A 10,646-nucleotide genomic window follows, 5' to 3' on the forward strand; every position below is an offset into this window, starting at 1 on the left:
TCTGCATAATTAAGCAATAAAGCATTATACAAAAATAAAATTCAAGTGGATCATAGTGGTTACACCTGTGTGAACTTGAGGAGAACTGACTTCATACAGTACATCTACTTAAATGAAACCAGTTTGTTACAAATCATTGCAAAAATGGCTTGAGTTCTGAGTAAAGCTCCAGCATCATTTGTTTGCAGATGCCTGTTGGTTTGGTGTTTTGTATCTAATGCAATGACTTTCTGACATTTGTAAGCGCTTCTCAAGCATTATGATATTTGAGATATGCTAAGTTTTGTTGCTTTGATCATGGGAAATAATGGAAAATTAAACAGGATGTACACCGGTATTCTGGTACCATTGAATGGATTAGATCGTAAATAATAGGCAAATACTTCAATTTAGGTCTATTTCAACCACATGCTATTTGGTTATGGCAGGATTTCCATTCTGTGATTTCAATATTGTGGATATATGTGGTGATGACCTAATGGAGACCCACCTAGACCATCACACAGGCAGGTGTTGCTGTGGTACCAACCAGTTCCGGGACAGGCTGCACCAGATGCATGTGGGCAAGTTCAACATATGCACTAGTAGCACTAGTATTTGAGCACATAAACTTATTCAAACATTAATCAATGTTTAAGCAAAATATTTATGGTTTACATCAATTTTGTGACTTCACTCCTTTGGACATAAAATTATGTTGAAATTGTGTGGATTCATTCTCAGTAGCTCTCCAGGGGGAAAAAAAATATTAAATAAACAAAAAAACCTAATCTAAACTTATCCAAAAAACAAGAATAAATAAATATTTATTATTATTATAAATGTATATAATAAATTGTGTTTATTTTTAATTTATCAAACATAACATATGTATCAAATAATTTAATATATAATACAATTAAATAAATGTATATAATTTATAAATAAATTTCATAATCAGTTGAAATAAATAAATATGAAATTTGAGTTATTTACTGCCCCTGACAAATTTTAGATGTAGTTACTGAATATTTTATTTGTATATTTAAATATACTATTTAATATATTATTTAACATTTAAAATATTTAATATATTTATTTACATCAATGAAAATTATTAATTTACACTGATTTACTGTACGTGACGCAAAAAAAAAAAAAGCTTGAAACATCAACTATAACAACAATAAATTGAAATGCACAGTTTTTTAGCATGACTTGTGTTTACAAATTTGCAATTTGGATCAATGGTTCAGATGTGATATTATGCAAAACATTACTTATGAGAAATTCTGACCTATTATTGTTGCACTTAAAGGGATAGTTCACCTTAAAATGAAAATTTTGTCATCATTTACCCCTTTTTAATTCGTGGAACATGAAGAAGATATTTTGAAGATTTTTTCAATGCTTTGAATTCCAGCATCACAACATCCAACATTTCGGCCTAGAATTGTCCCTGCCTCATCTAGATAATTCATGATATTTCATTTAATTTTAAGTATGTAATCAATTTATTATCTGTAATAAGTCCCTCAGGTGATTTTTTTTAACATACTAAATGTGCCATGAAACGCCACAACACTTTTTATTGTATTTACACAGATTGACAAATAGTAAAATATGATGCTTTCTTATAATCATCACTATTTAACTTGCATTATCTCACAACACAAAAAGTCATAAAAAAGCAAAGTTAAACAGTTGACTGACGGGCAGGCCATCGCCTCCGCGCTGAAGATGTTTTCTTCATGACAATACAGACTGAGGAGGTGACCCTGCCCAAAGCTTTGCATGCTGATTTCCATGTGTTCCATTCATGCCAGTAAATGTGTTTAGACCCTCCAGAGCTACACAGAGTCAGAGAGTGAAGGAGACTCCATGCAGAGGACACTGCTGTCAGAGATGGCCATAAAGTGAGTCCCTGATTATTAATGATTCCATCCACATTCGTATTTTTTTAAATGATATTAACAAATAAATATGCTTGAATTTACTGGTCACGAGGAATTTCAGATTCAAAGGATTTTTTAATTAGGATATTATTGGCAGATTGCAATTGGACTGACATGCTAGGATCCTGTAATCAATATATTTGAAATCTGAATCACAATCAGCTTCACCAGTGAAGGATCTCCATGTAATTTTCAAGGGAAGATTTTGTTGCTTTTCTCAGGAACCCGTTGATGATGTGGACTGTTGGGGCGAGTCCATCGAGAAGCTTCTGTCCTGTAAAAGTAAGAAAATTCAGTTCTAAATATTCTCTGATAATACTGGATAGAATATTGTGCACCATCCATCTAAGAACAAATCTTAAATATTGCATCTAACGAATCGGACTAATTAATAATGAAAAAAACATGTTTTTAATTAGCAAAAAAAAAAAAAAAAAAGTATGATATTTTATATATATATTTCCATATATTAATATATATATTTCATAAATATTTATTGATTTGTTAGATATATTTATTTAGAAAAATATTCAATAAAATATATTTATATTACAGTTTGCTTATCATCTATTTATACTTATGAATTTGTTGGGTGTTTGGAGTTAACGCAAATAAATAAAGAGTTACTCTGTCATTTTTAAACACTAGTCAAATTAGTTTGAATAAAGTCAATGGTTCATGTTGAAGTGATGCATCTCCATCTCATTGCTGTATAAATATGTATCAACTGTTGTATGAATCTTATATGAGGTGTAGCTGTTTAAATTATGTTCAAATATTAATTTCCAAATTTCAGTTTCAACATCTAAATTGGAGAAGTAACACTTAACTATTTGTGGTAATTAACTCTCATGATGGTGTCATGCTGCAGCGGGACAGATGGCTTTCCAGGACTTCCTAAAGTCGGAATACAGTGAGGAAAATATTCTGTTCTGGCTGGCATGTGAGGAATACAAAAAGATCACGAGCGCACCAGAGATGATCAGCAGGGCAAACCAAATCTACACTGAGTTTGTGCAAACGGAAGCACCCAGACAGGTGAATGACTGAACTGTGCTGAACTCCTGTAATGTCCTACTGAGGGAATCAATTATTCGGACCTGCTGCTCTAAAGTTCATCAGAGAGTCCTTCATGAGAGTTTCACTTTCATCCTTGGGGGGGTGCAAGCATTCTGCATTTTAAGACAGAAATTGGATATCAAGGCCCATTATAGCCACAACAACAACAAATAAAACTAATTAAATCATGGATTTTTTTTTTTTTTTTTTTTGGTCTATTCATATTTTGAAATAAAAAAGATTTTGCCCCTCTTGACACCCCCAAACAAAATATTTATTTAAAAAACATGTTATATACAAATATTTATTAAAAAAATATTATTTGTTTAAAAATTATTTATTACATTTTATATAAATATAATTTCCATCTATCTATCTGTTTATTTATTTATTTATTTATTTATTTATTTATTTATTTATTTTATTTATTTATTTATTTATTTATTTATTTTATTTATTTATTTATTTATTTATTTATTTATTTATTTATTTATTTATTTATTTATTTATTTATTATTATTATATAAAATTATATATATATATTTGAAAGACAAAAATTTTATAATTTTTGAAAGACAAAAGAAATGTAATAAATTTTAAATGTGTTGCCGTTATTTTCAGGTCAACATCGACTCTGGGACTCGCACAAATATTACAAATAACATCTCGGAGCCAACCCTGAACTCGTTTGATACGGCGCAGAAGATGATCTTCAGTCTAATGGCGAGAGACTGCTATCCCAGGTTCCTGAAGTCTGACATCTACCAGTCCATTCTGCAAAATCATGGAAAGAGATGACTTCATAATGACTAATGATTAATGTACATCAAGTTTAACTATTGCCAGTAAGTTTTTTTTTTTTTTTTAGTTTTGGACTGAAATAGCTCATCATTTTTCATCATTATGTTGGCATATAACGTTTTTTCAAGGAAAAACCTGTTTACAGTGTCACATTAGGATCATCTATTCTGATTTGATATTTCATGCATGCAAATTCATGCATCAAAAAATCATTCCATGTGGGATTAAAAGGATCTGTTATGTGCCTGAACGAATTCAGCAATTTCCTGGTTATCAGCATACTGTTGAGAATTCAAGAATAATACGAAAATGAGAATTTGAATACTGCCTTTTAAACACAACTTGTACAGCCAATTCCACTACAGTTCATTTCTATAATAGTGCAACCTATCGGTCAGACATTTTTTTAGTTCAAGTTACTATAATGATGATGATGTAAAATTTTTTTATTCAAAACATTATTGCTTAGGTTTTCTTATGATTGATGTTATGATCGTCAGGAGGAAATTTGTAAAATGATTTTAAAGGACCATTTAAATATGACCACTTTTATGCAGCAACATCCTGGATTGCTCATATAAAAGATGAAAAATATATATATAATATAAATAAATGAACATAAAACATCAAAAATTGTGTGAGCACTTTATAAAAAGTTAAATATATATATATATATATATATATATATATATATATATATATATATATACAGGTCTTTTTTTTTTCTTCTTCTTTTTTTTTTTTTTTTGCAGTTTGTGGACCATGAGTGAATGGCATATTTAAATTGACACAAATGAAAACAATAGATAGTAAGGAACAGATCAATAGTCTGTATAATGGGTTGTTAAACTAGATATGACAATATATAGCCTATACATTGTTTACACATTTTTGATAATTTCACAGATGTAACTCAGAAAACAGTGTGGACATTTTTGAGGTCCTGTATATCTACTAATTACCTCAAATAAAACTCAGAACCTGGACCAGTCTTCCAGAAGTGTCATATCAACCAGCAAATGTGTAAAGTTCTTTTCTTTTAATGAGTAACATGCATCAGACTCATGTGTCCAGAACAGTTCACATATTCTGTACTCCCTATGTTATACTACATACTGTAGTGCACAAATATAGGCCTATATATATATTAGGGATGCACGATATTATCGGACTAATATCGGAATCGGCCGATAAAGGCTTTAAATTTGGGCCAATGGCAAGACATATCGGCATAATTTTTCATAGCAGGCCGCCCAATATGAAAACATATGTCGATATGTCTTGCCGATAAGAGGAATACATTAACTCGCATGTGCTCAGGGTGTGCTAGTGATTAGGTCACGTCAACAGTGTGGCTCATTCTTGAAGCAAAGTTTTGTCTGAACTGTTTTGGATCGCTGCATTTAAAATGAGAATGCACGTACAGAATGATGCGTTCAGTGTGTGATAGACTAGAGCAGGGATCCTCAAATCTGGCCCACAGGACCAACTTTCCTGCAGAGTTTAGCTCTAACCCTAATCAAGCACACCTATGAGTATGCTAATCAGCGTCTTCAAGATCATTAGAAAATCACAGGTAGGTGAGTTTGATCAGGGATGGAGCTAAACTCTGCAGCAGACTGGCCCTCCAGGGAAAGATCTGAGGAACCCTGGACTAGAGCAGTGGTTCTCAAACCTCTCCATGAAGTACCCCCAGCACTGCACATTTTGTATGTCTCCCTATATCTGACACACCCACCCACTTCAGGTCTTGCCGTCTCCACTAATGAGCTGATGAGTTGAATCAGGTGTGATAGATAGATGAGGGAGACATACAAAATGCGCAGGGCTGAGGATACTTCAGGACAGGTTTGAGAACCACTGGAGTAAAGTAAGCTGTAACAGTGACAGCAGTGGCAGCCTCCCCCGGGTCCTAATGCCCCTTCGGTAAAGAGTTTTAATCTGTAGGGGGCGCTGTTGGCCTAGTTCTAATTAAATTAAAAGTAAAATAGCCTACACAAATAACATTTAGACTGTGTTTCTGATTAAATAAAGCAGTAATTGATGCCATAAAATAATGAGTATGTTTTGATTCAAAGGTCAGAAGCTATAGCTTACATGAAACAAAAATCACAAACATGACACTTGTAAATTAAATAATTTTATATATACTGATTTATTCATTAATGTGTAATATGTTTTATTACAAATCATAAGCTCAAAAGATTTTCAGAATTTTTACAACTCTTTAGACCATCTACAAATGTTAAATCTTAAAACAAAATGTTAGGGTTAATACAGCATCCTTCTGGGGAAAAAATGCAGCGATTGATATATAGTTTGTTTATATTTATTTTCAAAGCTTCAGTGTACTTTCAAAAAACTTAATTATTGTTTATTTAATTCTAACAAATATGTTCTTGTTAAAAATTAACCAAAATTAAATATATGTTGCTTATAATTTCTGCACAGGAGAGACTTGTTGTTGTTTCCAAACAAAAGGAAATATATCGGTATCGGTATCAGCATTGGCCAAAATCAGTTGAAAAATATCGGCATATTGGATATCGGCAAAAATCCGATATCGTGCATCCCGAATATATATATATATATATATAGTGTGTTTGTGTGTTTATGCTACATTGTAGGGACCAAATGTCCCCACAAGGATAGTAAAACCTGAAATTTTTGACATTGTGGGGACCATCCTAGGGTTAGGTTTGGGTTAGGGGATAGAAAATAATGTTTTGTCAGTATAAAAGTAATAGAAGTCTGTGGAAAGTCCCCACAATTCACAGAAACATACGAGTGTGTGTGTGTGTGTGTGTGTGTGTGTGTACCTGTTTTTCTATTCAGGTGGGAACTTAAACCTGAATACACACAGATTCGTTGGGGCTCGTGTCATGGTGGGCAGCTAAATTGAGGTCCCCACGGGTAAACAAGCTAATAAATCACACAGAATGAAATTTATTGAAAATCTAAAAATGCAGAAAGTTTCCTGTAAGGGGTAGGTTTAGGTGTAGTGTTGGTGTAGGGCAATAGAATATATGGTCTGTACAATAGAAAAAGCATTACACCTATGGAGAGTCCCCATAAGAATAGCAAACCAGACATGTGTATGTGTGTGTACCTGTTTTTCTATTCAGGTGGGGACTTAAACCTGAGTACACAGACTCATGGGGACTCGTGTCACGGTGGGGACCTAAATTGAGGTCCCCACGGGTAAACAAGATAATAAATCACACAGAATGAAGTTTTTTGAAAATCTAAAAATGCAGAAAGTTTCCTGTAAGGGGTAGGTTTAGGTGTAGGGCGATAGAATATACGGTCTGTACAATAGAAAAAGCATTACACCTATGGAGAGTCCCCACAAGGATAGCAAACCAGAGGTGTGTGTGTGTGAGACCAGTCATAAAACCAGTCATAAGGGTCAATTTTTAAAAACTGAGATTTATGCATCATCTGAAAGCTGAATAAATAAGCTTTCCATTATGGTTTGTTAGGATAGGAAAATAATTGGCCGAGATACAACTATTTGAAAATCTGGAATCTGAGGGTGCAAAAAAATCTAAATATTGAGAAAATTGCCTTTAAAGTTGTCCAAATGAAGTTCTTAGCAATGCTTATTACTAATCAAAAAATACATTTTGATATATTTACGGTAGGAATTTTTCTAAATAAGTTGTGTTATTAAATCCACAAGGAGGTCTATATTACCAGGAAAAGCTATCCAGGAGTAACTTTGAACACAGCTAAGGTCAATGACTGAGACTGAGGTTAGAGCAGCGATTCTTTTTAGTTTTTTTTGCAAAATGGATAAGTACCTATACTTGATCACTAGGTGGCGAAGGAGCACCACAATGATTCATTCTTTGTAGTGCAGCAACACCAAGCTAAACTGAATCACAAAAGCTCAAGAGTTTTGGATTTGACCCTTTAATTGACCCCACATTGTGTAAAATATCAATCTTTCTTTGTCCTCAGACTTTTTAAATTCTAGCACAATCATTCAAATATTAATGAGGAAAATGGCCTGTTGGAATGTAAGGCCTGCTGTTATTTTTAGCCCCTGCATAATTTTTATTTACCCGTTTACAAAAGACAAGAATACATAAAAGGCACGGAGAGAATTCTAACCCTAACCCTAACTCAAGAACAATACACCGTTATCAAACTTCCCTATTCAGACGCATTTAATGAGAAAACGTGCCTGTTTATGTGTAAATTATATTTTTAAAAAAATTTGCATGGGTTACAATATAGACATTGGCTTGCAAAATATGTGGCTGCTTTTACATCAGTACACCTAGAGACTGCAGAACAGTCGCATATGAAACCAGTAACAACGTCATGTGCTCTTGACCTAAAAAGAGAACACAATACCATCAACGTACCTAAATTAGCTGCTTCAATAGCAACTGAGGTTTGAAGATAAAGAGGTAGCAGAAATATCAAAAACAATACTTGCCTAGCAACGGTATATAGTATATAGTTTAAGTCAGTATTATGATGCTTTAGGTGGCTAATTTTTGGGTTGTTATACAGTCAACTTGCTTTTAAGGTTCAAGTCTGAGGCAACTTAGGGCTTACTCAAGAGAGACAGTTGAGGGTTTGCACATTGCTAAAAGTTGGTTTTGGTTTTTTGCCTTAGTGGTTGGCATCAACAGACAGACATTGCGTCTATGTCTGTCTGTCTGTCTGTCTGTCTGTCTGTGTCTCTCTCTGTGTGTGTGTGTGTGTGTGTGTGTGTGTGTGTGCACGTGCTTGTACCCTCTTGTACACCACATAGACTTCCTTATCTTTTTTTTTTTTTTAGTGTACATTCATACCCAAAGGGGAAACGTTAGAACATGATGTTTCAGTAGACATTATGTCATACATGCTTTTTCCACAAGGGCCACATTTATCAATGTAATATTCATTATAGCATCATCTTACTGGCAGCGTGTTACTGTTAATTTAGATGCTTTTTGTCAATCATAGTTATCCTTTATAATTCACTTTTTTATTTTTATAATTAGCAAATAAACTCATGGGCCACATGAAATCCTCCACAAAACATATTTGAGAACCACTGTCTATCACCAGAGTGATGATGGGAATAACGCTGCCAGAATATAGTGATGTGGAAATAAAACGCAGCTGCAAAATAGCCACATCTGTTGTGCATATAAAGTTTGTAACATGTATTTTTACAAACAAGTGATCATTAAACAGATTATGAATATGAGAGACATGTACGCTAATGCACCGTGCAGCACAATTAGCACTGGATTGCAACTATCACTTTTTAAATTGCCACATTTGTATGACTTTACTGCCGAGGTTGCAGCAAAGAGGTAAACAACCACACTTTTGAGTCTCTCTCATATGTAGCGCTGGTAAATAAGATTCTTTTTTTTTAAATTTTGCTTAAACAGTCCTCCTTCTCTCATATGTACATTTACACTTACATTTAATCATTTAGCAGACGCTTTTATCCAAAGCGACGTACAAATGAGAACAATAGAAGCAGTCAGACCATCGAGAGTGCAGCAGTATACAAGTGCCATGACAAGTCTCAGTTAGTCCAGCACAGTAGACGTAGCAAGTTTTTTTTTTTTTTTTTTTTAATAAATAATAGATAGACATAATAGGTAAGTGTTAGTATTAGTTGGTCAGGTGAAAAAGATGTGTCTTTAGATGATTTTTGAAAATGGCTAAAGACTCAGCTGTTCGAATTGAGATCGGGAGGTCATTCCACCAGATGGGCACAGTCCAGGAAAAGGTCCGTGAGAGAGATTTGGTAGCTCTTTGTGATGGCACCACAAGGCGTCGTTCACTTGCAGAACGCAAGCTTGTGGAGGGTGCATAAGTTTGAACTAGATATATTGGTGCAGCGCTAGTTGTTGTCTTATAGGCAAACATCAGTACTTTTAATTTGATGCGAGCGGCTATTGGTAGCCAGTGCAACCTGATGAAGAGAGGGGTAACGTGAGCTTTCTTCGGTTCATTAAAGACCACTCTGGCTGCTGCATTCTGAATCAGTTGTAGAGGCTTGATAATACTTGCGGGAAGGCCTGCCGAGAGCGCATTACAATAGTCCAGTCTCGAGAGAACAAGAGCTTGGACAAGGAGTTGTGCAGCTTGCTCTGACAGGAAGGGTCTAATCTTCCTAATCATATGTAGGTTTGAAAAGTTTGATTTATTGTAAATCACTTTCTTCTAAACCTCTTTCTCTTTCACATGGCGCCTGTCCTAAATGGTCAGTATTGGGAAGGTTACTTTGTAAATGTAATAGGTTACAGATTACAAATTACCCTATTCAAAATGTGATAAGTAGTGTAACTTGGGGGCAGTCAGGACCTAATGGTTAGAGAGACAGACTCATAACCCCAAAGGTCGCAGGTTCAAGTCTCTGTATCGGGTTTGTTGGTGGGGCGAGTGAATGACTCTCTTCCAACCTCAATACCATGACTGAGGTGAGACCCTTGAGCAAGGCATCGAACCCCCAGCTGGTCCCAGGGTCCTGCAGAAAAAAATGGCTACCCACTGCTTTGTGTGTGTGTGTTAACGGTGTTTGTGTTTGTTCACTACTCACTGCTGTGTGTGTGCACTTGGATGGATTAAATGCAGAGCACAAATTCAGAGTATGGTTACCATACGTATCCACACGTCACATCCTTTCCTTCATTTCCTTAACTTCTTTCATTTCAATTACTTTATTAAAGTAATGTTTTCAACTGTTAATCATTTTCAAGCATGTAAACCAGGCAGCATTAAAGGGGACATCGTTTGCCCATTTTCCACAAGTTGGTATGTTTCTTTAGAGTCTCCGTGAAATGTCTGCAAAATATTTTGGTTAAAATTCCTCAATCGTCGTGTATAACAACA

The 10,646-nt window shown here is 34.4% G+C and overlaps 1 protein-coding gene across 1 annotated transcript; it reads left to right on the forward strand.

Annotated features, from left to right (window-relative positions):
* Positions 1-489: 489 nt before the first annotated feature.
* On the forward strand, positions 490-4,352 carry rgs1 (regulator of G protein signaling 1). Its single transcript, XM_058755524.1, has 5 exons — positions 490-559; positions 1,819-1,895; positions 2,137-2,216; positions 2,806-2,972; positions 3,615-4,352. The coding sequence occupies exons 1-5, from the start codon at positions 554-556 to the stop codon at positions 3,789-3,791; spliced, it is 507 nt and encodes a 168-aa protein (XP_058611507.1). The 5' UTR covers positions 490-553; the 3' UTR covers positions 3,792-4,352.
* Positions 4,353-10,646: the final 6,294 nt, after the last annotated feature.

This window comes from Onychostoma macrolepis, chromosome 02 (genome assembly GCF_012432095.1).
Source record: "Onychostoma macrolepis isolate SWU-2019 chromosome 02, ASM1243209v1, whole genome shotgun sequence".
Classification (NCBI taxonomy): domain Eukaryota; kingdom Metazoa; phylum Chordata; class Actinopteri; order Cypriniformes; family Cyprinidae; genus Onychostoma; species Onychostoma macrolepis.

What these genes read in the sequence shown, in the direction of transcription:
- rgs1 (XM_058755524.1), top strand. An exon ending in CTGTCAGAGATGGCCATAAA is followed by an intron (nt 1,896 to 2,136) that starts GTGAGTCCCTGA and finishes TTTCAAGGGAAG; the next exon opens with ATTTTGTTGCTTTTCTCAGG. An exon ending in GAAGCTTCTGTCCTGTAAAA is followed by an intron (nt 2,217 to 2,805) that starts GTAAGAAAATTC and finishes GTCATGCTGCAG; the next exon opens with CGGGACAGATGGCTTTCCAG.